The sequence below is a fragment of the Neocloeon triangulifer genome, unplaced genomic scaffold (assembly GCF_031216515.1).
Source record: "Neocloeon triangulifer isolate White Clay Creek 2 clone unplaced genomic scaffold, ASM3121651v1 ptg000009l, whole genome shotgun sequence".
Taxonomy (NCBI): Eukaryota; Metazoa; Arthropoda; class Insecta; order Ephemeroptera; family Baetidae; genus Neocloeon; species Neocloeon triangulifer.
The window spans coordinates 5,681,803-5,708,724 of NW_026775551.1; the positions used below are offsets into that span (position 1 = coordinate 5,681,803).

A 26,922-nucleotide genomic window follows, 5' to 3' on the forward strand; every position below is an offset into this window, starting at 1 on the left:
ATAAACGTCAAATGAGGACTATTTTATTTAATAATGAAAATCAAATAAAAGATAAATTATCAAGGTTTCATCCTTCATAGTGCATGGGCTAAATTTAACTCTGTGACTGTAAATAACTGGCCAGTGAAATTTGTAATGTATTAATCAGTATTAATCATAATAATGAAAAAGAAGACAAAGCCGGTAAAACAACACAAGGTAACATTATATGATTCAAGTTTTTATTTAATTTTTAAGGATACAATAATCCAATATACTTTTCATATATATAACTCATATATACTTTTTTTAATAAAATTTTTCAATTGATTTCCACATCTATGAAAAATCACAAGAGTTTATACACACCGCAATTCCTAAAATTTGATCTCTGTAAATGAACAATATCGGATCATTGTCAAAAGTGAAGATCCACCTTTTGTGACAAACTCTTAATTAATTACATATTTTTTGATCAGAGTATTTTCTCTGTTTAAACCTTTGAAAATTTTATGTGACTCACTTGTTTCCAATCATTTGGAGCAACTATAATATTTTCTGGAAACAGTGCATTTAACTCGAACAAAAGATTTCATTAAACTGTAACTGTATCATAAATTATATAAGTATATATCTCTTTTAGATCAGACTTAACGAAAAGAACAAGGAGGAGTATGCATATTTAAAATGTCCTAATCTTTGGTATATAAAGTCTAAATGACTCAATATTTTCAAAATCATATTTTTTGTAAAATTAACAAGATCACATGAGCATGGAAATCTTCAAATATATGAATTGAATTGCCTTTGAAGGTTTGCCAACAACAACAGTGTAATCAACATTATTCAACTTTTAACTAAAAAGAAACAACTTTTTTTTCAATATATTTTTGAATTGACAAGATAATTTTATGCTGAGCTGCTGTTTTTGTATAATGTAATTGAATTTCAATATCATCATCTCGAAGAGATAAAAAACAACATCAAACAGTATATTATTGCTTAGCGTGCAGTAAATGTATAATCATGTGATTGAAATTTGGATCAGAGTAAGAAAGGAGCATTAGTTATATTCAGTGGCCTAGGATTATTAGGAAATTGGTTCAAGAAAAGCTCTTGGTACTTTCCCTCGCTGACTTCCCCGTTGTCCAATTACGTAATCGGAATCTGCCGGATCGTCGACAACCACATCTATTACCTAGAATATACAAGGACAGATGATATAATAATGATTTCATTTTTCAATAATTTCAATGAAATTTACCTCATCAGCCATAAGACTCAATTCAAAATGGGCATTGGCATCATAGTCACACAGAACTCTGGCCTTCGTCCATGATTCGCTGTTGAGAACCAAAGTAGCGACCGAGGGCTGTGGCGTGGACAAGGTGGCTGCAGGTGTTGGTGACATTCCGTGGGAGGCGCTATGGAGGATGGAGGGCCAAAATGTCAAGCGGTGGCAATAAAAACACATCTACTAGTACATATATGATTGTTTGAAAACACACCCAAAAACAGGCAGACTGTGAGAGCAAAGTTTAAGGATTATTATAAATTATTTGGCATTACATTGCCTATTAGATGATTAAAGCAATATTACAAATTTACACACTTGTGTTAAACAACAGAAAAATGAAACAAACGTGTAATCTCACATGGCTTATGGACGGTCTATATTATTAGCTTATTTGTATTGGTTAAGATCAAAATCTACACAGAACCTATTCTCACTTTCATTTTGAAATTGATCTCGGGACAAGGGTCAGTTTGTTTAATTTAAGAAATTGAATATTCTTTTTAACGTTAATAATTTTACATTGTTATTTAATGTTTCTATATATTTGAATGAAATTATTTTACAAATAAGGCATGTCAGAGAATTTTTCAATATTTTGCATTGCACATATTAAATTTTAGAGTAAACTACGCTCTACTGTACTCTATTTTCAAATTTAATACTCTCTGACACTCCATCAAGGTTGAAAGACATAAAATATTATTGTTTTGTTTTTAGCTTAACATTATAAACAATGGCTGATAAAATTTGGCCAGACTGCGGCTATATTAAGCTAAATATTTTGACTACAGAGACTGCGTTTCGTTGTACCCGGGTACATGATGATATATATATATATCAACTCTTTTGATAAGATTGAGATATTAATTAATATTAATCTATGTTCGCCTATTTCGTTTCGTTTTGATATTCCGTAACATTGGTGTTTGAAATCGTGTAAGATCTGTCATTATTATTAAAAAAAAGCATGCACAACACAACTGTTAATTGTCAATACATGCTTAAATAGAGTTAAAAGAGGTTGAAAAAAAATATAGAACAGTTTCAATAGCTGTTAGAAAAAGCAACAGAAACAGAATTAAATTTAACAAGTATATTAACAAGAGTATTAGTGTATAATATAATATAGTAAGATAAAACAGAACGAGATCGATTTTCAATTATGAGTGTTGCATTTTGCTGGAGAATATAATATGCCTTTGGATAGTATTGTCTCATTGAGTGAACAACCAAGTAGCCGTCTTTTCGACTAGACTCATTCTTGGAAGCTTGCATGATTTTCGATTATGTGCAGTTTGGAAAACACGGATTTGGAATAGTTGACAGAGTTAACATCCCTTGCGCTTTTGAAAGCAAAAAATTCATTTTTTTTTTAGTTCAAACAGTTAAAATCTTTTGTGCCAAACTGACCATATAAAAAACATCAACAATTTATCATTATGTAATATGAGCAAGCAAAACACAAAAGTCCAAAATTGAGACGAATGAGAGATAAAAGGACACAAATTTCTCATCATGCAAGCCCGTTGCAATAAATATCAGGCTTTTAAGGAACATGAGTGGATTTAAAAGCAGCGAAGGACGTGAATTTATCATCAACTACAGGACTCGAGGAGGGGCTGATGACCTCCAGTTCTTCACTGTTGACACGCAACATGGGTGCAGGCTGGGGCTTTAAAGAGCTGCAACAGCACCACCAAACACACACTCACATGCTAATCCCATAACTTATGTTTTTATTATCAGATACTTAATGTAAAGAGCACTCAACACAGCATAATTGAAATCACTTGGCAAGAATAGCTACTGAATTAAAAATAAGATTTGCAAATGAGAAAATTACTTGTATTTTAATATGTTGGTCTGTGTTAGTCTTTTTAGATGTTAGTGAAGAATATATTTTGCAATTAATTATTTTTCATTCCGTAAATTTTCCAAACTCCGGAAGCAAAAATTTGAAGCTTTAAAGCTCTCAGTGAATGCGAGCTACTATTTGATGAAGTGCAAATCCGACTTATTCTTTTTTTTACATCAAAATTAAAAAGACTCACTTTGCCAGCTCGGTCGCCAGTGATTGCATGATGGTGTTGCACTGGGCATGGTAGTTGGCCTGCGCCTGCACCATTTCGTGCAGACACCGCAAGTGTGAGGCGTGACTGCTGGAAATCCCTTCTAGGAGCAGCCTTGTGATTTCCGCCTGCCGATCAAACTCTGCTTGAGCCACTCTCAGTTCACGCTCCGCCTGAAATATTCAGTTTCAATTTATAGCTGTCAACCCAATTATAATAATTGACAATATAGGCATGAAGGCACATTTAAAATATTTTCTCAAAGCTGCACTAGCATAAAATAGCTTGAGAAAAACTATTAATTCCTAGAAAAAAATTTGTTTAAAAAAAATTCTCTGCAAAATTTCTTGCAAATATTGAAGACCAATATGAAATTTATCAAACGATAAAGATTGTCTAGCTTGGACTAACATTTCGTGAAGCATTTTTCAATTAGATTAAAAGTTCTAAGATGGATATTTAAAACATTAAAAATACAAGCAAGCTTAAAAATAACTCATTTGAATATGAATTATATTTTTGAAGCTTTAAAAGATTCAGTAGCAGCCACATAAAATGTTTTCAAATACAATAACAATCATGCGGTGCAGGGGCTGCGCAACAGTGCTGACTCTGGTTTACTCTTGTCAGATACAAATATTACCTGCTCCATCACAACTTGAGGATTCAATCCGTCCTTTTGGGCCTATTTAGTGAGTGCGCAAAAAGTAAAAGCACAAAGAATTGTATTAGAGGAAGCAAAAGAGAAAACCAAGAAGATTCCCAAAAAAAAAATGACAACTTAATTCAATGTGGACAACTTACCGCTTGCTGGCCTTGGATGCTCCTGGCTTTACGCAGTTTGTTTTTGCAGGCGTCCAAATCGATCCTAAAATTAAAAAGCCATAATAAATAAAAATTGCATTCGTAGTTTCAATAAAATCACCTTTTATTTTCCAGAATGCTTCTTTCCTTCATTATAGTTTTCATCTCACCGTCAAGGAACTTCCTCAAGGGCATTATGTAACTTTGATTGACGGCTCCGATGTACTCTCGTTCTGTCGTACCTAACTTTTGCTCGATCTGTCCCACTTTGATCAAGGAACTCCCTACAGAAATCTATTAATGCACAATTCAAACATCATATAATTCTATTCAACAAACCATAGGGTGAGCTGGAACCAAATACATTTCCTGCTTCCATCATGTCCAACCCAAGGTATTCTAAATTGGTAAGTCTGTTTGGCCGCTTCTTTTCAATTTTTTCAAACAGGAAATCCTCAACACGGTACCCTGCAAGTAACGATTAATGTTTGCATTATTTGAATTTAAAAAATACTTATTCTATATTGTACGCAACTTGAAAAAATAAAAATCACTTGAAATATACGAGCCATAAAATTAGTGTGTGGCAAATTGTAATTTTTTTAAGCACATTTCAAGTCTCTCGCACTTGCGTGGATCTTTTTGATAGCTTGTTGTAATTTTTAATTTTAAGGAAAACTCACAAGGAAGACTCGACATACTGATGCGACATTTTTTTGAAAAAAAAAACGTCTAGAAGGTTGAAAAATCAGATTACTATTTAATAATGTTTTTTCAAAATTATAAATCACACCATGCTTTAGATCTGATATGCTTGTTTTTAATAAATATATTTTATTGAAAAAAAAAATCAATTTTGACAATCACCTGGATTCGGTGTAAGAACTGCTTCGGAGTTCTTCAGCAGCTTTTCAGTCCACATTTTCGTCGCATCTGAGCGTTCAAGCAGACTTTCAAAGTGTGAGTCTAACTCTGTCCGTTCTGATGTGCCCAGTTTTTCTTCCGTGAGCTAGAAAATGGTTTTTCAAACGAGCACTTGAGAAAAGCTACAAAAAGGGGACGAAGTGTCAGGTTCGTCTCTGTCGATTTTGCTCACCTGCACGAGTCGACTGAAGGCCGTGCCCGCTTCGCCAACAAATTTCTTAACGTTAAAGTCCATGCTAAGGCTTGCCCAGTTCTTCAGGCAGTTAAAATCACACTTTGTCGACTCGAACTAACAAAATTTCTTATGTATTGATCGAGAGTGATATCACCAGAGTTCACTTTTGCCTTTGCGATGTTGTTTTCAAACGAGTCGAGCTTGCCGAGCGCGCGAACAGCGCTATTCGTTTGAAACTTTCCGAGAATTCCGAGGTGTAAAACGCTTTGAGTGCTGGATAAGAAATACAGATGTCACTGACTGCCTAAGCAAGCAAACCAGCAAGATTAATTTCTTGATTAATTTTTTTTTTTTTTTTATAGGCACATAATGTATTTATATTTTTTATTTTTGTTATTGTTCTCAGTTCTCGTGCCTTATGGTTCTTTTAGAGCTAAGGATCTTTTGTCAAACCATTGAATTATGTATGTACTAGATTAAATTATTAGGTCCACATGTGTCAAAAAACATCTTAGAAGCTGCATGAAAGTGGGAAAGCCAGCTTGGAAAAGACGAAACCAAATAAAATTTCCAACAAGTATGATATTTTACATTAAATTTGCATCAATTATTACATGTAATTATTTATAGCTAATGTAAATTTCAGTTTAACAGATTTGGTTGCTCTCTTGACTGAGAGATGGTCGGAGGTGGAGACAACGGATAAGAGAAAACCTTTTAGCCAGAGGGTCTGTGGTCCAAAAGTTCAATGAGGTTTCGTACGACTTTTTGTGAAGCCCCTGGAGCCAATTTAATCACTGACAATAGTTCTCCGGAGTTTGACCATCCGATTTGGAAACAGGTATTTTTGTTTTTGCTCATTAATTAAAAAATCATTTGTTTACATTTGTTGATTTGCAGGAGCCGACCTCAAGAAAAAGCACAGGAGAAAGGCTGGTTTGATTGACACAATGACACAGGAGGATTATGGTTAGGCACGACATTAATAAGAACGACATGAAAGTCCTGTTATATACTCATCAGTCATAGCAGAATCAGTGACACTTCCAAGTAAGTTTTGGGAATAATTTTGCAATTAATCACTTAAAAATAACACTATTTTGAAAGTTAAGAGCCATTCAAACAGCTAAAATCAGAAAAACCCAGTCTCAAGTTTTTAACTGAAAAAACTTCTGGAAATCAAAATTCAAACTGATGAACATGACTTTGTAAGTTCATTATATTTTCTCGTGACGATTTTTTATTTCATTTTCAAAGATTTGTGATGATAAAGCTGCCATGAGCTTGTACATGAAATCAAAAGGAGTGGGAAAGACTGAGGAAGAAGAATAAATCACCAAGAGATATGCCCATCGAGAGAGCAAAATTAGACGCAACTGGGAGCGCACAAATAATCCCGACAAGTGGTTCAATAAGACGAAATAAATAAAGGAATTTCATAAAAACACATTTTATTAGTTTCCTGGTTTGTATTTGGTAAACCAATAATCTAGGCATTTACTCGACAACGACAGTTTCATATTCTGCAAAACAAAGTGTTTGTGTTGAACTTATTCCACTTGCATCCCATCAATGGTGAGGGCGTGCAAGGCAGCCTGTTAAAATTATCTAAATTTAACTGGAATAAGAAAATACCTCTTTGGCACAAATTCTGCAAATTGGCTCCGGAGAAAAGCTTGGTTTTCCTGGCAATCGCATTTCCAGTTGACATCTAATCTTACCTATTTCATCAAAATGAAAAGAACGGCTAAAGCAGCAGATCTCCTGCCTTTTTTTCAATAACACGGCAAAGAATTTTTGAAGCTTTTGAAAGTTTTGAAATATTTATTTAAGATTCATGTTTAAATTAAAGCCTTTATTTTACTTCATTTCAACGATATTAATTTACTATTATATATTAACCAAAATTTTAGCTACTTATTTATAAATTGGCAATCAAAAAATAGAAAAAAAACCAGTCTTATTCTCTCCCCTTTTATGAGCTTGACCGATAGTCTCCCTCGCCCTCATCCCTAATACAAGCAATCCCCTTTGTCCGCGTTAACAATTCATCATTTTAATTCCCTATGAGTCATTGCATTATGCTTTATCGACCCCATCTATTTTCATTTGAATTCAAATTTCCCTCTATTTCAAAAGCGCCAACTTGTATAAAAAACTTCTAGCATTGATAGTACTTTTAGTTGATAATTGGCCAAGTATAACACGGTAGAACCGTTGTTATATCATTGCTTAAAAAGTTTGTTTTCAACTTAATTAAGAACAAATACAAATATTGGCGTCTTTACGGGGAAACACGAAGATCTTAAGATATTTGGTGACACCTTCCTGCCACACCCTGAGGTGCGAGAGCTTTGTCAGGTTGGTACAGACATGGCGTCGAGTTATTAGTTATGCGCAATGGTTCTGGCCAATGGGGCGCGGGCTAGGAGGCGCGCGGCGCAACATCAAACAGCATTCGCTTTAGACGCAGAACAGAAAGCCGGCGTACTGTACACGCGAGAGGTCCGAGTGGAACGTCAAACCACCGCTTGTTTAGCGTTTAATACGAATTTAGTAACAGAACTCGAGCTACCGAGTGTGGTGATAGTTGAGGTCGGTAGAGTGATCATCGCTTTGCGCCATCAACAAGCACGGATATCAGTTGGATGCCGCAGAATCTGACCTGCCAATAGTTCGAGATCGCGAGTGGAGCGACCCTTACAAGTGAGTATCACGCCCTGCTACAATTTTATGTACCTAGCCGAGCACGAGGCCCTTCCTTGGGCCCTTCCGCTTGAAAACAAGCGCATCCGGCGCCGAGGGTGGCACAGCCCGGCAGGTGAGAGCGGCGATTTTTTTTTCGCACCAGTCTTGGCTCGAAGCATCTTTCACTTTGGGTAGCCTTGAAATTCGGCTGGGCGCGCTGCATGATCCTGAACCCATCGTACAAGTCGCCGACCAAAACGAGCACGTTGCTACCTCGCAAATTTCTGCAGTTTTCAGTTACATACAGGGGAGGCTATAAATATATAACCCCCGTGCAGATTAAAAAAAAAAAAAAAAAATGCAACGTTATATTTAAATTTTTTGGAGGGCCGTTTTTTCTCTCTTTAAGATCGTTGTTTGAAACTCAATTATTTCTCTAATGAACCGAAGCAAATTAGTTTTTACTTTTTTAAATCAAAGTTCTTCGGGTAAGCTCGATGGCACAGCCCATAACTCGTGTGATTTAGTCTGGGCGACGAAACCGGTTTCACAATCAGTGAAATAATAATTCATTTTCCAGAGCGATTATACTGTCGTGCCGAAAACAATCATAATAATCAGCCTTGTCGCCGAAATTTGTAAAGTGGGCTGGTGATTCTCACGGTTTGCTGCGACAGACTTGAATTTTCTGTTACTCGTCCGTGGCGCCTGCTTTACGAAGGGGCCTAATTAATGAGCTGTGGTTAATTTCTCCCCGAGAAAAAGGAAATGGTCTAGCCATCTGCTCATTTTCTTTCTTTGTATCGGCGTGATGGGAAGCAGAAGAAATTTTTGACTTTGGAACGAAAACGAGTCCTGCGTTTGCCACCAGCCGTCCAAGTCATTCAACCTGGCGTGGCCCTCCAGCATTCCATTAAAAAATAAAAATGGTGGCAACCTGGCCGTGTGTGTGTGATTTCGCCTCGTGCGGATTCCGATGAAAATGCGCATTAGGTGGTTTCTGCGCTATTCTGTAAAGGTCTGTTTATTTTTTGAATTTTTTTATTGTTTATTTTTCTCCGAAGGATTATTAGAAACCAATTTGAGCATTCTGATACTTTTGAGAATATTCCAGAGATTTATTTTCTTGTCGGCCAGGTTGGCATTAAGAAGTTGAACAAATCTGCGCAGAATAATTTTTAAAAATTCCTGGATTTTTATGCTAAATTTAGAAGACAAATCCTAGATAAATTTGATCTTTTTGAGATGAATTGAAATGTTATTAATTTAAGCGTTAAATTATTTACTCTCACAGTTGCTCTTCGTCCACCGCAATCAACTTGATAAATATGTAAAACAAATCTGGACTTTGCTCATGAAGCTCTGGAGGCGAGTCTGTCCGTCTGAATCACTCTCGTCGCTTGAATAATCATTATGAGCAGAAAGACTGATTCACAGCCGGAAAGAGTAGCATAACAACTTTTTCTTCGCGCTAATCTAGGATTATTCACTCGCTGAGTCCGCCGTCGCCTCTTGAGTTGCATTCGCGCCGAGTTGGATTATCTATATCAGTCAAGGTATTTAATTGTTGTGACCTTTCACAGCCGATTGGTGCTCGCTTGTTACTCACTCGATTTGCATCGCGCAGCACAATTCCGCGGCGTATTAATCACTCGCTCAAGAATGTGTGAATGAAAATAACCGACTAAGTAAATTCCATTCTTTCCATCACTCACGCGGGTATATAATATTTTTACTTACCGATTCAGCTAATTATAACTCGCTGCGATTGAATCAATTTATTTTCCATAAATTTTTAAATAATTTCCACCAAAATTGAAAATATTGAGCTATTTCAACCCCATGCATTCTTTTTTATCTCGCCTTTCTGTGGAATTCCTTCTCTTCCGTCGATGTCCCAATCCCAAAACTCTTTTGCAAGCGTTTGTTCTTTTGTTTGTCGCCACAAAGTACTGATTGAGTAAAAACTGGCGGAGGGTGCCTTTTAGGGACGTGTGCAAGCATTCCTCTCTCAGTCTTTCTTTCGTCACACACTGACTGCGCCCCCCTAAGGAAGTGTGTTTGGAAAATAATAGAACGTGTTTTTGTTTACTCCTGATGGATGAGGCTGCGGGTCGCGCCCAAAAAATATCCAAAGTGCGCGGCCTGGGTTGCCCAACTGTTGGGAGAGCGACGAGGAATGAGTCGAACGCGCGGGGATGACTTTTTTCGCTTCTTCTCTCACGAGAACCTCCATCCCGAGGATCTGAAACATCTGAGCGCACATGTGCATTAAAAACATATCCTGCTCGAGTATTGCATAAATAATCCCAGGCCAACTTGCTATTTTATGCCTCTGAAGAGCTTTTCTATTACAAACGGCTGGGAGACAATTTTGAAATTGAAAAAAAAAAATTACCGTTTAGGTTATTACTAACTAGTCATGCTATAATTGAAAATTGTTTTTAGTTTTAAATAGAAGTTATTAATATGACTTTATTCCTAAGCTTAATTACTTAATATGACTTAAAAAAATAATAATATATATAAACATCTTTGTCTATAAAAAAATTAAAAACCAAATTCAATTTATGCTGAAAATTTAATAAAAATTTAAAGTTAGTGGAATTTAAAGTTTGCATTCCTATCTCAAAAGCGTCGGAATCCACTTCAAATATGGGCCATTTAGTCAAGATAACCTTTTTCCTCACCGCTCTAGCCACAAAACTTGGTTACCCATATCCAGGCCGACCCCGCATTTTTGCTGAAATCATTTTAACACAAGTGACTGATGAACTAATGCGGGACGTTTGGCTGACGATTTAAATTTGCAACCGCATTTTGTGCGGAAATCCTCCCTCAGCGACGCACTCCAAATAAGGCGCGCAAGATTGAGAGTTCCGACGCCCATCCTCCCTCTTGGCGAATTCATTTTAGGGTCGTGCCTTGTAACGATGCATATTAAATTAAAATATGATTGCCTCGCCGGAGCGAAGAGGTATGAAAAAAAGATGAAATTCCCACTCCCACACGCTGCTTATTACACACGGGTGATTATGCTGCGGTCGTCGTTTTTTATTTTATTATTCTTTTTCCACGGCACCAACAACAAACAATACTGCGATGTACGTAATATGTGATTTAAATTTTGATAGGAAGCGCGCGACGGCGAAAACTCGGCGCGTCATTAGGGAAGCGGGCACTGCGCCAGGTCTGCCGCGAATTAACATGCAGTCCAGCGCCCCGCAGAGGAAGTATCAATATTTGAATAGGAAACGACTCGCGGGGCAAAAGGTGCGTTGCCAGCAGAAAGAAACTCCAAAAAAAGTAGAGGACTTTTCGGTTACGCCTCGAGAGCGCTGGCCAGTGGAGAGTTTCCAAAGCCGGTCATGCCAAAATCTCTCTTCACTCCCGATAAACAAACAATTCCACGCAGATAATGAACCTTTTGATTCGTAGGTTTAATTAATAGACAAAATTTTACAAACAGAGAAAGCTGCTGAATTCGTAAGAATTTTCCGCTCGTTTCACAACAAATAAATAAATCACTGCTTTCGAAAAGCACAAATCAGCCAAAACCGCAGGCAGTAACTTTTGGTATTGTTTATTTATTTACTTCCGAGCACTTTGAAATAAAGCACTGCTTTTTATGAACAGACGCTGCAATTCACGGCGAGGTGCTCGCTCGGTAAATTGGGCATGACTGCAGCGCTATATTTGAATGATTGCAAGCGGCTTATCCATCAGCGGCTGACAATTATCACATCACCATTACCACTTTCGCACTCACTTAACTTTATTGCTCGGCCGCAAATTGGGCGAAGTGATGCGAACACGGCGTCGGCATAAATTTCGTTAGCGAAAGAAAACAATGGCAAAAAAACCTTCTCCAGTTTATTGTCTGCGCCGCCAATTGAATTAATAATCTCGTCCCAATCGTTTTCTCTGTTAGCAGTCGACACTTATCGTCCGTTCTTCTCGCTGGTTTGTATACTTGACGTCAGGATTTCCGCCACACGTCACATTATTATTCCACAGAAACCTCTCTCTTATTGTCCACTCGTTGTTGATTCAGCGCGGAAATTAGGCGCCCACAGTCACTACGATGAGTAACCCAAGATTTTAGAAGAAAAAACGGTTCTCACTCTCGTTTTTGCTTATCTTCCCACAAGAAATTCTCATTCTCGCAGCCCTTAGGCCTTTGGGGGTGTCGAAAGTTCAGCCGTTAAATTTGTAAAGCCGCGTGTTTTGATTTTTACGAGCGTGTATTCGGTAATTTGGGGAATGGTTTTGTGGAAAGCGGCAGCTCCCACATAAATAGCTGCTCTCGTTTGACACGACGCACCCTCTTTACCAGGGCAGGGTCATGTGCAGCATGGGTGGCAGGCCAGATGCCTGGATATAGATAGCGCACATGCAAGCTGACACGAGAGACTAGGTGCGCTCGCCTGCGAAAGAAATTGAAACGCGGAAGTGATGAAAATTAGCATAATTCGCGTCTGACGCGACAATATGGGGGTTTGTGCGTTTTTTTATTTTTACTTTGCACCAAAGCAATAGAACAGCTGGCAAAGAGGGCTAAAATTTTCAACTAGAGCAATATGAATGAGTTAATTTTAAATAATTCATTTATAATACGTTTTTTTTTTCATTTTCATAAAATATATGATATACTAACATATTTTAAAAGTATTTTTACCGAAAATACAAAAATTGATCTGTTTCAGACCATTAATTAATATTTTGTTTATTTTTGTCTGCTCTTTGCATCACATTTTTACGAAATCTTCTACTGATTTTAATTTCGTATCAGGAAAATTCTATTTTCATAATATTTTCTTATCTTCTTAAAACCAACGGATGCAATAATACACACAGATACAATTCTGGTGCTTTCTGCAGTGCATTTGACTCATTTTTCCCTCGGTGACCATATCCGTTAGAACGTCATTTAAGTACAGCACATTATTATGTCCTGTGACACTACAATAGTGCGCGCGGCAAGGAAGAAGCGATTCAATATCTTGACTTGCTTCCTGCCCGGCCAAGTGCAACGGGCCCGAGCTGCGCACTCGGCACACAATTAGTCGAGAAAACATCGGCGCTTGAACTTCGTGGCTGATAAGACTCGGAAATTAACAAGAAAAACAAGGCGCCGGGCAAATAATATCAAACTCCAACTTTCCGCTCAGCACACACTGGTAAGTTTGCCTCTCGGCGCCTCTTTTGCACCCACATTATTACTGAGCCACCCTTTCGTGACATGTTAATTCGACCCCCGCGCTTGTTATCGTACGCATGCACGCGACACACAATTTTTTAGAGCGCGGCCCCTGAAAATTTACAACGCGGCACAATTTTCCGTCGCTTCTCAGGAAAGCCTTGAAATTTTCCCAGACTTCGTTTACAACTTTCGTGCAGCGCGTTTTGTCTCAATTCACTGCGGCCTGCTGAACTATTTTTGTTCCGGAGAATCTGTTTTTAATGTGTTTTCTTCCACGCATCGACTTTTATGTGTGAAAAATAAAACGAAAACTGCTATTAGAGCGCTTTCAAAAGACGAAACGTCAAATCAAAGCGTGCACAGCTCGGGAAAGAGCTGAGCGCGTGATTCAGCCTGCTCGCTTACATGCACAGAGAAAATAATGGCGCACAATTAGGGGTGGCTTCGCTCCACGAGAGAGGCGCGTGCATACGCCAGCTAATCCTCCAACGCTCGCGAATATTAATTCAAATCCCGCCTAAGCTTCATTATGAGCCTCTTTATGAGGCCATTAATATTCTGTTGAGAGCGGCAATGCCGTCAGGATAAAGTGAAAATTGCTCCTTTTGCGTGGGAAATTTTATTGCTTCCAAACCAGCAACCCTCAATTCTAATCAATTCCCTCCTTTTATTACTATTATTTTAATTATTTATTGATATTATTTGCAAATTAAACCACTGTCCATATAAGACTAAATAGAAATTAACAAAAAATTCATTATTAAAATAAGTTTTGGAACATAAGTTCCTTTTTTTTTTTAATTAAAAGCACTATTTCTGTGAATTTCTTTGCAATGAAAAATTTATCAATCCATTTTATATTTCATTGATTGGGAAGAAATAAAATTGTCGTTTTTGGTCAGAGCAAGCGGGCATCGAGATGGATTCTTCCATTGCACGCGGTTTGCGGGGGGTGCCTCGGGCTGGCAAGACAGATAGCTCACATCTGCTGGTGCCGGCCGGCGTTTCCTCCCCCGCGCAAATTTGCGCGGGCAGATGTGGCATCGCTGATGCATCATCAGCGCAGTTGCGGGCCAGGCAGACAGACACACTCGTGCGAGAGAGAGGCCCGCTCGCTTGTTGGTTGGCTTTTTTGCAATTGCAATCATAATAATGGTGGCGGCTGAAACTAATTTCAGCAATAGGCCAGTCCAAGGCCACCTCTTTCTTATTATTTCTCGCGTTCGTTGGAATAATGATGCTGACGAGTTGCAAGTAGGAAGTCTGACCAGCTTATGCAGTAATGGCCACGCTCCGTTTTGATGTTTTTCTTTTTCTCATCTCGGACAATGCGTCGCAAAATTGGAAAACCGCAAACCGCAGATCATTAGGCTTGCATTTTTAGTAAAATATTTTTGTGTGTACAAAGATGCAGGATTGTTTAAAAACAAAACGCTCCAGTTCTAAAAGTTTTTAGTTGACGCAGTATTTTACGAAACGTTTGCCGGTGTGGATTTTGAGCACTCTCGGCACTTTTGCTGATTTGCAGCTGCGACGTTCAAAGCAAAAGTCGTGATGATTATTATTACTGGAGCACTCAATTTTTCTCACATTTTATCCCCGTGAGCTTTTTTGTCAGCGATAAAACGTGCGCCGGCCGGTGCTCGCGCAGCTTTTGTGATTTGCTTTGCGAGCGAACGCGCGAGAGAGAGAGAGAAAGAGAAGAGTGAACTCGAATGCCCTTGACGGGACTCAAACCCTGTTTGCCAGGTTTGCTTTTTATCCTGCTGTTGCTCTGCGGCTTTTATTTTCCAGCCTCGGTACCACCGCCGGTGCGCTGCTATTATTTTCATCACTCACTCCGTGCACCGATCGGCTAAATTTATAAAACTCCGCAGAGAATATAGCTGTAGATTGTTTTATCCTCTCGTTCGTTTCAACTTTTTCCAGTTAATGACGCCAGCGAAAATAAACTCACGCTCTGCACCGCCTGCTCAAGTGCAAAACCAATTCATTTGCCGCTTCGTGCATTTGAATGTTTGAATACTGCATCAGGAATAATTAAAAATTCCAGAACAATTTTGATTTTTTTTTTATTAAAATTTTTGACTAAAATGCGCATATAAAATATGTTCCACGTCGCTCTCTTTAAATAACAGACCAATTCACAGAGCGGCGTGTGTTATTTTAAATTACACACTTTGGCTGAAAAATATTTTCCCTCTGCGATGCGCTGCACGATCGTTATTTCCCTGTTGCAATAAATTTTGTGCTCGTCGTCTCGCCCTGCCCTGCCGGTAAATATTTTTCTCTCTCGTGCACTCCTGGTAATCATTTATTTCCTCCGCGTCCATCACAAAATTACGTTGCGTCGCGGCTAAATTTAGGAGCCCATCAAAATTAAGCAAGTCACATATTCCCACGAGCGACACTTTGTGGTTACAAACACACGCGCTCACAGAACTCTATTGTGTTCCGTAGAAGTAGGAAATATTAAAATTTCCAACTCGGAGGTGGTCCATTGTGGCTCTCAGATTAAAGGTCAGGCGGAATCTCTGTTCATGATCTTGCTAGGAAAAAAATAAATTACCACCTTTGCGTTTATATTATTTAATCTTGGAGTGTGTGTAAGAAATTAGAAACAAGTCACAGAAAGGGAAAAGCTTAGAGCACGATTTGAAAGTCATCCTATTTATTCGCTGGCTGATTAAACTCGTATAAGAGTCTGTCTAAAAAGCGAGTTTCAAAGCGCAATAGAGCGGACATCCTTCCTTTTAAAATAATAAACCCTTTCTTGAATTTCGCGCAGCCGGCTGGCCAAAACTCTCGGGCTTCTGCTCGGCAACGACCTGCTTTTGTGCGCACATATAGGGGGCAGGGTGAACCCCGCCTGCTCAACATTTTTTTTTCTTTCTAATTACTGCGTGTGCGCTTGTGATAAAAATTATTATCAGGGTGTGGGAGGAAATGCAGTGTCGAAAGTGGTAATTTTTGCGAGGGAAAATGGATATGGCGGAAGAAGGGCAGGAAGTCGTTAAGTGCCTGCACCAAAAATTCAATTTCATAATTTATTTTTTGCCGAAACACCAGATCAAAAAAAATCCCATCTATTTTCGTTGCTTTTTAAATTTATATTGCTTTTTCAATTTTTTCCAAAGTTAAAATATGAAAACAACAAAAAAATACTAAAAAATACTAAAACGTATTTAATTTGTATGACTGGATTATGAATTAATGGGGCGAACACGTTTTATTACAAATTTTAGGCCAATGGTTGCGTGTTTTGATGTCAATAATGTTTTCGGTTCCTAGAATTCTCATCAGCATACATGCAAACTGAGCGACCTAGAAAATGAAGCATGAGCCGAGTAATTTTTATTGCTTTGTTAACTCTTGCATGCGCGCAAAGCTCTTTGCTCAGCGAAAAGGCATTAACGTTCGTGCTATATGATACGAAACCTGGCTGATCAAATGTCCTCCACTTTTTGCTCCATAATCCGTGCGCCTAACTGACACATCAGAGCAGTTTGAGAGACTCGAATCATGCCTGAGTCTATTTAGATTTTATTAACCTTTGATGCTCGGAGTTAGATAATAAATATTTGCCAATAAATCAGCCAAGCGCCGGCTGTCAATGGAAAACTACTGATCAATTTAAAGTGGCCAAAATTAAGGCACCTAAAAAGATTTTTCAACGAAATGAAATTTTGACAGATTTGAAAATACTCGAGTAAGGTTAATTCACGCTCGCGTGTTCCTCGTGCCTAGAACCACATAAATAATTGTAATAACATCACAACAGCCGCATCGTGTGGTCATTACGAGTTTCAATTTCGTGCTAAAGATCGAGAAATCGAGATAAATCAAGGCTGAAGCCTGCGAGGCCCAGATCCTTCTCGCCCGCGCGCGCGTTCCGGAATCCCGAGTTTGTTTTTCTTTTTCCACAATTTCTTGTTGGTGCGTGAAAAGCAGCAGCCACCTGACAGTCGCTTGGGATGGCCGTGGAAGCGTGTTGGTCACAGATTTCGAGGCTTCTTTTTCTCGGCTGGCTTACCTGCCTTTTACCTCTCCCATCAGCAAAGTAACGACCTTGTAGCTGGGCACTCGAGCCGGCCCAGGGTAGTGCTTCGTATTTATCTCCGCGGCTAAATATACATTTGTATAATTGCACGTGGGAACTTTTTTTGCGTCTTTGACTTCCCTAGGAACCGGTCGGAAGCAATCTGAAAATCTCCCCCACCTAAGCAGCGCGGCTCGTCAGAAAATTTTAATTTTTTTTGCCGGACACTTTTATTTATTATCTATTTTTTGTTACCAAAATCGAATTGCAGGCTTCGAAGTGACGAGCCCGTGTGAAAATCGCGAGAGCGAAAATAAACAGGCCGTTGTGTCGCTCGGCACACATGACGGCGTTTTCAATCTGCAAGTTTTTGCGCGCGTGAAATTTGTTTTGGTGTCCGTCGGTCGGTCGGCCGTTCAGCCGGTGCACAAGATTAATGCCCTCTCTCGCGGCGGCAAAAAACGAACGTGCTCCAGGCTGAGTCATGATTTTCTCGCTGCAGACTCATGCAGGTAGCACGCTCCGATTATACGTTCACAGACTCCCGCCAATATTTTTCTCGCGTGATTTTCGCCTTCTGCTTTGTTGATCTTGAAAGCGAGCGTTGGGCCCATCCGAAAGAAGGCACAAACACAATCGTGGAGGCTGATAACAGAAAAAGAAATAACCATCGAATATATCTTGCTGCGAGCGTTCAAATCCCTGATTCTGTTGATTGCTGCGCATAGATTACAATATCATTTTCAACATTCAATCTTTATCCACGAAATAAGATTGGTTTTTAATTTATAAATTTATTATTTTTTTTTCTTTCTATTTTTTAATTACTTTGTAAAAGCGATGAAATAGATCACAAATAATAATATAAGTTTAACCTGCACGAATCAATTTTGTTTGTTTGGAAATAATTATTTTGTTTTTAATCTCAATCTCCAGATAGCATTGAGAGAAGTAAAAATGTAAAAATCAAGTTTTTGTTATCGACAGTAAACAAGCGATAATCACAGAACACAGGAGATTGACTAGACGAAATTATTTACCCGGAAAAACGTTGCAGTCAACAAATAAAATGCGGAGCCACATCCACTGGTGTTTATTTTGAAAGACGTTTTAGCTGCAGAGGTGTGACCCAGCCGCGGTTGAACGCAAAGCGCACTACACTTCGGGGAGGCTCAATTTAGATGATGATAAGCAGAGATGTTTCTTTTTTTTCTTGTCGGAGTCTGGTGGCCGCGGGAAGGTCTGTATCAACCGCACTTCTTCTCTCTCTGCTCATAAACTCGCGTCCGACTGCATTCAAATGCGAGGTGTCGCGCTTTCGGAATATCAATCAACCCTGCGGGCGAATTGCACCTTCTGCGTGCCCCGCGTATGCTATTTCTGAGCTGGAATTCGGCGATTTGTTTAGCGCGGAGTGGCTATTAAACCCTCTAGAGAAATAAATAAAACCGACGAATGCCCGCGTTATGGGCGCAGACGGCTTCTCTGTTGAATTTTCTCACCTTTCACATACCAGTAAAAAAAAAAACTTCCAAAATTCGTCTAATAAATTTGTTGAAAAATGATTGAATTAAAAATTTTCCCAACAATTGCGTAGATTAAATATATATTTATAATACATTTGTGTAAATCAGAATGTTAATTTGACGGTTGATGTGTCATTATGTTCATGTTGTGGGCAAGCTTGACATCAAGTCGGCCGTCATCACAATAAAATTACGTGCATGGTACGTCAGAAAAAGTGTCGGTTTCATCCTGCCCCGCGAGAGACCAACCTGATAAGCAGCTCTCAGATGGTTTTGCATCAAGCACCGTTAATAAACTGGCTGCTTGAAAACGCCTCGCGCATGCACTTTTTGGAGCTGCAGGCTTCCTGCAGCTGCAGATGCACGGGATTGATTTCCCAGAATCGTCCCGCTCGGTAATAATTACCCTTTTATGGCCCATTATTTGACTCGCTCATGTCGCACGTTCCCCGCCGCGTTTGAAATTATATCAAAATTCAGTCCCTGAAAGTTGTAAAAATAAAAAAACTCGTTTTGCTTCGGTGCAGCAGCGACACTTTTTCATTTTTGGTGCTAAATCTGACCGGCCCATATCAAGCAATTAAAACTCACCAAGGCTTCTTTACAGTTAGCTCAGCATTCCCATATAATTATCTAATATTTTTTTCGTATTTTTCAACCAACAATCAAGCTGATTTTCCCACAAATTCATATAAAATACAGGTTTGTCGTTTTTGATGAAAAAAAATCCTCAGCAAAATGTGAGACTTGGAACATTACTCAAGTGTCGCCCTGCTTGTTAGTTCGACTTGACTTGAGCTTGTTTTCTTTGAAGAGCGCATTCTTTTCCTCTCTTAACCTCACATCGATACCCTCTCTGTCTCGAGTCTCGTCGAAATTTTGTGGTGAACACGCGTACTTTTTTAAGTGAAACAAAGCACCTGCAAGCGAGGTAATTTTTCTCTCCTGGGTGCGGCGGCTGTCCGATTGGGCCTCTCTCTGCTGCTGCCGTGCACTTTCATAATAAACATGGCGGCCGACGATGTGAATAACCACTAAAGTATTGGTTATCACCTTGTCGTAAAAACTAATGAAATCGGAATGCAGGCAGAGCACGTCTATCTTCACTGGCGATGAACTAGAAAACACGATGAAACTCAATGAGCTTCCAACCACTGGAAAATGCTACTGGTTGTGACTCTATTACAAGGGAGATTCTGAACCGCCGTGATTTCTCAATGGGCTGGAATTCGGCGCTCCTGAGAGTCGCTTAGTTAGTTGGATCGGTGCTTTAAATGAGCAAATAAACAAAACGCGTCACGTGGTGCCTCGGGCAGGAAGGAAACTCCTCAAACACGAACCAAATTTTTGTGAAGCCGCTAACTAAGTCCGTCGGCGCCGGTTGCGTCATAAAAAATGAAGATTTCATTTGACCGGTGCGCATCGGGGCCGCAGGTCTTGTGAAGGCAACAATGGCGCACTTGAATCGTTGGAAAAAATGAGCAGGCGTGTAATAAAAAGTCAACTCGTGAATTTGTCTGTTGATGTGATGAGGATTTCGTGCAAAAAGCTGCCAACTGCTAATTAAGAGGAATTTTTCCAATCAAATTATTTAAATTATTTTCAGGAAATTATATTTTTAAACTAATGGAACTATTGCTGTAATTATAATTTATTTTTAAATTTATTATTTTTTTTCTGTTCACGTATTTTGCAGTTTTCACGGTTTTTAAATTTATTTATTTTTGATAAATACATAGACACGTTCAAAATCATGGCGCTGTTAAATGGCCGCGAAAAATCAAGCTTTTCCACGAATTCCAAAGCGGACGTACCGAAACCTCTGATTCAGACCTTGACTCGGAATTGCTAGAGTGGAAAAGTTGTCAACATGGAACACGTTGCAAATATTTTAAACCTATAAAGGAATTTTAAAAGAAAAATCAAATTCAAAAATGTGTCCATACAAAATTTATATAAAAGTGCAATTTAAACTGACAAGTTTTTATGTAATGCAACTTCTAATTCCAATTCTAAATTCAAACCTGAATCTAAGAAGGGGATAAAAAAATATTGTATTTCTTTTACTTTATTCAACAGGCTGCTGAGAAAGCGCATAATTTAATCATGACTTTTTGTGCCACACTCTTAGCACATCTCTTTCACCGTCGGCAAACGAGCTCATCAACAGTCTGTTTCGAATATTACGCCTGTGGTCTGTCGGTGAAGAGCGAGGAGTCAGTTTTTGGCTCTAGAAGGTCGCGAGCCGTCCGTCCGCTTTACAAAAAAACTCGCAGCCTCTCAATTTTAACGGCCGCTCCTTCTCACTCTCGCGCAGTTACGGATTCATCATTATGAATTGGCCGCCTTGTCTCTTTCTCTTCAGCTATTTATTTTCACACTCGGTGCTCATTACAGTTATTTGAGCGGGGCGAATTCCTCAAATTGTTGTTGATTAATGCGGCATTGGTGAGCGGAGGAACTGGACGTGTCAAAAGGTCAACGCGCGCAATCGCATTCCTGGGTAGCAAACGTGACACGATGCTTATCAAAAAAAAAGCATAGTGTCCCGCCTTATTGTTTCTGATTAGCCAGGAATGGAGTTGGAGATTTTCGCTATGAACGAAGCGCTTTCCCTGGCCGCGAGTGCGCGTAAAAGGCCTGCCGGGCGCGTTTTGCTTCAGACTTCTCGGAAGGCGCGACTCGGTAAAGGATGAACTGCCCTCTCAGAATCGGCAAACTGTCGGCATGATATTAACGACGCAGACGTGCGTAGTTAATAACAGCAGAATATTAGTTGCTATCATCATGCTGGTCACGTGATTAATTGCTCAGGGAAGGCGAAAACAAAATTAAATATAAATATATCTCAGTAATCTGCTGCTAAAGTGCAATAAATTCATTTTTGTGCCTCAACTTTAATTTATATTTCTCAAAATTACTTCTTGAAAGCGAATTAATTGACCTGAAAACAAACTGTGCACAGAGTTCCTTGTTTTTAATTAAAACAAAACTATTAAATACCGTTTCCAACAAAGCTTATCTTTGTTAAGTGTGGTTTATAAAGGAAAAAGGGAGAGTTCTTGATTAAAATTATCGTCGTGTTTGTATATTATTGACCAAAAATTGTGGCACTTTTAAAAGGAGGGCGATCATTGTTCTTCCCCTCGTGCAATTATTTGGATTTTTTTCCTTGGTAATTATTTTATTGTTCCTCGGCGAACAAATGAATTGCATAAAAATCTTGACAAATTTCCGGTGGAGGGCGTGTGCCCCCCGCCCGCACCAAATGCACAAACGTGCCGACGACGGCCGGAAAGGTCTCCTGCGAACGAACAAAACACGGAACGCCTTCGGCAATCAATAAATACATATTGTTCAAAATCTGTTTTGCAACAGAAAACACGATACACATTTGCAAACGCACATGGAGCGAGTCCCTCGTGCAAATCGCACGCATGCATTGGAATTTTTCCCTCGAGCGTTCTCCAATCTAGCGCGCCATCTTGACACTTGGCTAGATAACTATCTATAACGATCGCCGCCTCGTCAAATAATCCTCGCGTAATCTAACGCGCCTATTGTGCATTTCTCGAGTACTAAAAAGCCAGGCGTCACTTTTGAATATATTTTTTTCTCTACTTTAATTTGAGAATTTCTGTATAAAAGCAGCAGTAAAAATCCCATTACACGTTTCAGTACTTTCAGAACCCTGAGATTATCCTCTGCAGCCGTTGGGGCAAAAAACGTGTTGCACAATGGTGCAACTAATGCGGCGCACCTGTTTTTCCTTTCGAGCACAATGAAAGACGGAATTCGCTTTGGTCACAATTCGGAGCGATAATAATTCCCGTTGATTAAATACGGAATTAAATATTCGCTTGCTTTGTTGATGAGAAAAAAGCGCACATGCAATTAAAAATATCACAGAGAATTTTCCGCTTCGCTGTTTATTTTGTGCGATCAATTATAACACTGAATTTTTTCTTTTGCCCGTGCGAGTGGCGAATGCAGAGACCGTTGGTTATTTCCCTGCATCCGGTCACTCTTCTTGCCGAGCCTCGCCACTCATTGTTCCTTGATTAACTCTGGAATTCTTCTCTTTTTGTTGCAGCCGTCCTCAGTCAATAATTTAATCGCCCCAGCGAAGCATCTTATAAAACAGCCGGCGCCATGGGTATGGGACAGAGCAAACGATCCGTCGACATCACAGCCACCCCGAAGAAGGGCGAGGGCGAGAATGGCGTTGTCGGCAAGGTGGCCGACGATGGCTCCGAGTTGGTCGGCAAGGTTGAGAAGATTGTAGACAACGACGAGAACAAGGCGCCGAACGGCACCACCCCACACAATGGACACGCTGAAGAACCGGTAAGTGTTTTTTTTTTAATTGTAATTAAAAGTTGCTTATTTTTATTAATGCAAACGTTTTCACTTCTTTCTTACTAAAGTTATTTACTTAAGTTGTTAGTTATTTTCTAAAGTTATTACTAAAATTCTAGTTACTATTAGAGTTGAAAATCACTTCTAGCTGATTCATCTAAATTAGGCTCTTTTATTTTTATTTATGGGTCCTTGAGGATGCTGGTGAAAAGAAGTTTGGCTGCTGATGAACAAGAGCAAACTTTTTTACTTTTACGGTTAATTAATTTGTTCAGACGCACTGACCGTAATTGACTGTGGCGTATAGAGCCATTAGTCAAGAGCACCTATTGTGTCAGGACGAAAAAAGAATGAGGGCAGCAAGTTGGAAATGAACACGGAAAATCGTTCACAACTTTTGATGTAATTTCGGACCGGAGCAAAAAATTGGATGACACTCGCTCGGCTCCAGGCAGATTGCTTCACAATAAACAATATCGGCGGGCCTCGCTTTGATTGATTGCGGCGCTCACAAGCTAGCAAGAGAATAAATCAATACAGCAGCGGCATGCAAATTTGAATTGCGCACAGAACCGAAGCAACATCAAAGGCACTTGAGCTTAATTGAAATTTATCGCGCGCTAAAAGCAACTCGTTGTTCGTTTATCCGAGTGCGAGAGAGCCAGTTAGACCAAGCAGTGCCGCCGGTTTTCGCTTTCGATGCACCGCGCGCCGGTGAGTAATTGCATTTCCCGGTTGGCGCCGAGGGACCGTTCTGGTTAAATTTGGCGTGACTTGCCCATTGCATTGCTTGTTGTGCAGACGAAAAAGTTGCGCGGCTTAATTTAATTCAATTATATAAGAACCGCGTTTTAATGTAGAAAGTCCCAAAGGTTACCTTTTGCATGCCATTTTTTATATAAAAATGCAAGACTGTGAGTCGGTTCTTTGCTTATTTAGTGACTTGAAAAAAGTTGTGATTAAACTAGGGAGCTTGAAGTATGCGGATCATATCAAAAGAGTCAATATTTGCCTCTTGTGCTACCGTATTTTGCAAGGAAGGGCGCAGTGCTTTGCTTTTGTCCCGCTGCACTACACGGAAATTTGCATATCTCCGCACAAAACAATTTGCTACAGAAATGTGCGGCAAACGCGCGCTGGGGCACCGCGTGTTTGCACAACTCTCCAGCCTGCGCGGATTTCGCTAATAATGTGGGGAGAATTATTTCCGCGGCGGCCACAGGAAGGGCTTTAAATCACTTTTATTGTTGTGTTGCGTCTGCCGAGCTTTGACCGTTGAAAAATTTTCGCTACACAGATGCTGCTTTTTAATAATGTTTTTCAATTAAAAAGTGCAAAAAAGAAATAGGATTACAAAATATGAATTTAATGAAGTTAATGATATGTTCCACCATTGATAACTTTATAAATAAAATAAATTATTGAAATTCGATAAAAAAAAATTTAAAATTGAAAAATAACCAACGATTGCACAACTTGCTTACATACATTTCAACCCCCTGTGCTTCTCCGTTACCAGCCAGTCTCCCCGAGGCAACCCTCTCATTGATCAGGCGTGCCCGGCGTTCTTTAATGAGGCAGACACACCGTGATTCATGCATTTCCAGACTCGCTTGCTTGCCTTGTTGGCCAATGTGTTGCAATTGGATCGATACGTCTCTCTCTCGCGGGGGAGAAATTTAACAATTACAAATGCACATCGTGGGGGAGGGATTGATGTGTTCGCAGCAATAACAAGCAACGTTGCGTATATTGTACGCGACGGATTTGACCCATCAGCAGTCAAATTATTCATCGGTCCATCCCCTGGGAGGCCGGCAGACAGAGAAACAGGCCAAACTCGTTTTTGTCTGACACCTCTGCCGACGGCGGTCTTTTGTTTCGCCGCAGCCGCTTTGTTGGCGGCAACAAGGGTTGGAACGTAATTCGGCGATTCATCACTAAATATCACCACTTTGATATGCGCCCGTTTATGGCCTCATCAAGTGTTATAACAGAGATAAAACTACCATTCAGCAGCACTTTTCACTTTTTAGCTCATCCTATATTATATACCAGATTAATTCTATAGATAGAAATCTTGCCGCAGTAGCTAAGCTCAAAAATTCTAGTAAAATATAAATCTGTAAATTTTTGTGTTTAATTGACTTAATTGTTGCTTTAATTGCAGAAGGAGAACGGTGAGGTTGAAAAGGGTGTGGCTCCTGCGGCCAAGGCCGAAGACGACTCCTTGCCCGCTGATGCCGCCGAAGCTGTTCCCGTCGAGAAGCAAAATGGCACCAACGAAGAGGAGGCCTCTTCTTCCAGTCCGGAAAAGCCCAAGAAGGAAAAGAAAAAGAAGAAGTTCAGCTTCAGATCCATCAGCTTCTCGCGCAAGGACAAGAAGGAGGTGAAGAAGAAGGAGAAGGAGGTGAGTGAAAAAATTGCATCGAATAAAAGAGGTTGTGGCCGCTTGCGAGATGAAACTGCCGAGTCGGAATAAAGAGCAATTGGACGGAATCAAACTGCAATTTGCAAAGGGGCGCGTGCAGGATATTGAAATCTGTTTCGGGAAAGCCAAAATCGTTTGTCCTTGTCAACGGATCTCCTGTTGTGCACTTTTCATTCTGCTAAGCTTTGTAAGCTGGGTAATGAAATTCACCCTACAAGAAGTAAAGTCCTGATTTATCCGCGATTAAGGAACATGATTTTGAATGGTTACTTGAGCAGTTATACAAGAAATCACGAGAAATAATCAAATATTGTGGAATTTCCGTCAAAGAGAAAATTTATTTGAATTAAAAATGTATTTTTGACACATTTAAATTTTTTATCTCTGTCAATTAATATTAAGAACAATCTAGAACAACAATTTAAATTATTGAGTTAAAAATTGTATTAACAGGCTTATTGTCGATGGTTGGCGTTGGATTTTTTTTACCAGCCAATTCACAAGTCTGGGCATGTTTTCCTTCCGAGAATGGCCGATCGCTCGGTCGCATCCTCCCCTCGGCGCCGGCCTAACTGGTCATAAATTCACCTGCCCAGCAGCATTTGATGTGAAATTATTTAGCGCGGAAAGTGGCATAACGCGCGAATAAAAGCAGTTCGCCGGCTTTTTTATCGCTTCTTTCTCTCTCTCACACGCCCTTGCTGCACCGCACGAGTCGTCCACGCCGCGTTGGAACAGACGGGGGTTGTGTGTTGCGGGTCGCCATGGCAACCGCCTCCCAGTCTAGGCCCCCTTTTCTGTCTGACTCTATTGATCTCGCACAAAAAGCCACCCTTTGCGTTCCCCACGATGCTGCTGCTGCCGGCTGCCTGCCTGCCTGCCGGCCGGCCGGCGCGATGATGCACTCACCCCACTCAGAGTGGGGTAGTAGTGAATGTGCAGGCTACTCCACATTCACTGTACGCCAGTGTTGCTTATTTGCATTCAAATGCGCCGTCCGATGGCTGGCGAACGACGAGCGGCGTCGCTTTGAACCCTTTTAGCGAATGAGGAAAAGTCTTCAAATGACGATCGTCTGCGCGAATACATTACTTTTTACGTCAAATGTGGTAAAAAAAAAAAAAAAAACTGTGAGACTATCCTGGTCAAAGGAACGAGGACAGCCATTCACGGAATACTCTGCTAAATTTGATAAATTAATTATTTAAATTTCGCCCTCTAATGAAAATGCTCTGAAGGAAAAAATTGCTTAGAAAAGATGTAAGGAGTATTGAATTTTATCCCATTTGAGTGATCATTTTTTTTTTACAATCCAGTGTATTTTTTTTTTGCACTATTTCTCTCTTTTGAAAATGTATCTTTTCATAGAAATGCATTTTAATTTTTATATTTTGTATTATATTTTAAATTCCACCCCTGCTCGTTTAA

At 39.6% G+C, this 26,922-nt stretch overlaps 2 protein-coding genes and 1 long non-coding RNA gene across 7 annotated transcripts in view; 2 read left to right on the forward strand and 1 right to left on the reverse strand.

Moving 5' to 3' along the window:
• Positions 1 to 205: 205 nt before the first annotated feature.
• Positions 206 to 5,446, reverse strand: LOC132195328 (endophilin-B1). Of its 3 annotated transcripts, XM_059617255.1 has the most exons (9): positions 5,246 to 5,444; positions 5,017 to 5,158; positions 4,489 to 4,617; positions 4,271 to 4,433; positions 4,150 to 4,213; positions 3,989 to 4,030; positions 3,328 to 3,518; positions 1,244 to 1,403; positions 206 to 1,177 (listed from the first exon to the last, which is right to left on the reverse strand). In XM_059617255.1, the coding sequence occupies exons 1-9, from the start codon at positions 5,306 to 5,308 to the stop codon at positions 1,070 to 1,072; spliced, it is 1,062 nt and encodes a 353-aa protein (XP_059473238.1). In that variant the 5' UTR covers positions 5,309 to 5,444; the 3' UTR covers positions 206 to 1,069. The 3 variants fall into 3 exon arrangements, with proteins under 3 accessions (XP_059473238.1, XP_059473239.1, XP_059473240.1); XM_059617256.1 differs by lacking the exon at positions 3,989 to 4,030 and having other exon boundaries at positions 5,246 to 5,443; XM_059617257.1 differs by lacking the exons at positions 206 to 1,177; positions 1,244 to 1,403 and adding an exon at positions 1,631 to 2,958 and having other exon boundaries at positions 5,246 to 5,446.
• Positions 5,447 to 5,588: 142 nt separating this feature from the next.
• Positions 5,589 to 6,711, forward strand: LOC132195329 (uncharacterized). Its single transcript, XR_009441633.1, has 5 exons — positions 5,589 to 5,825; positions 5,895 to 6,089; positions 6,149 to 6,298; positions 6,356 to 6,456; positions 6,506 to 6,711. It is a non-coding gene; the product is annotated as an uncharacterized LOC132195329 (long non-coding RNA).
• Positions 6,712 to 7,703: 992 nt separating this feature from the next.
• The window catches only part of LOC132195170 (enolase-phosphatase E1-like), a 28,536-nt gene continuing 9,317 nt past the window's right edge, over positions 7,704 to 26,922 (forward strand). For 2 of the 3 annotated variants that reach the window (XM_059616986.1, XM_059616988.1), the window contains exons 1-3: positions 7,704 to 7,954; positions 22,798 to 23,051; positions 25,234 to 25,473. In XM_059616986.1, coding sequence (XP_059472969.1) covers positions 22,857 to 23,051; positions 25,234 to 25,473 — 435 coding nt within the window. In that variant the 5' untranslated portion in view covers positions 7,704 to 7,954; positions 22,798 to 22,856. Of the gene's footprint in view, positions 7,955 to 12,998; positions 13,117 to 22,797; positions 23,052 to 25,233; positions 25,474 to 26,922 lie in introns of those variants that run through there. The other variant, XM_059616987.1, reaches the window with a different exon arrangement.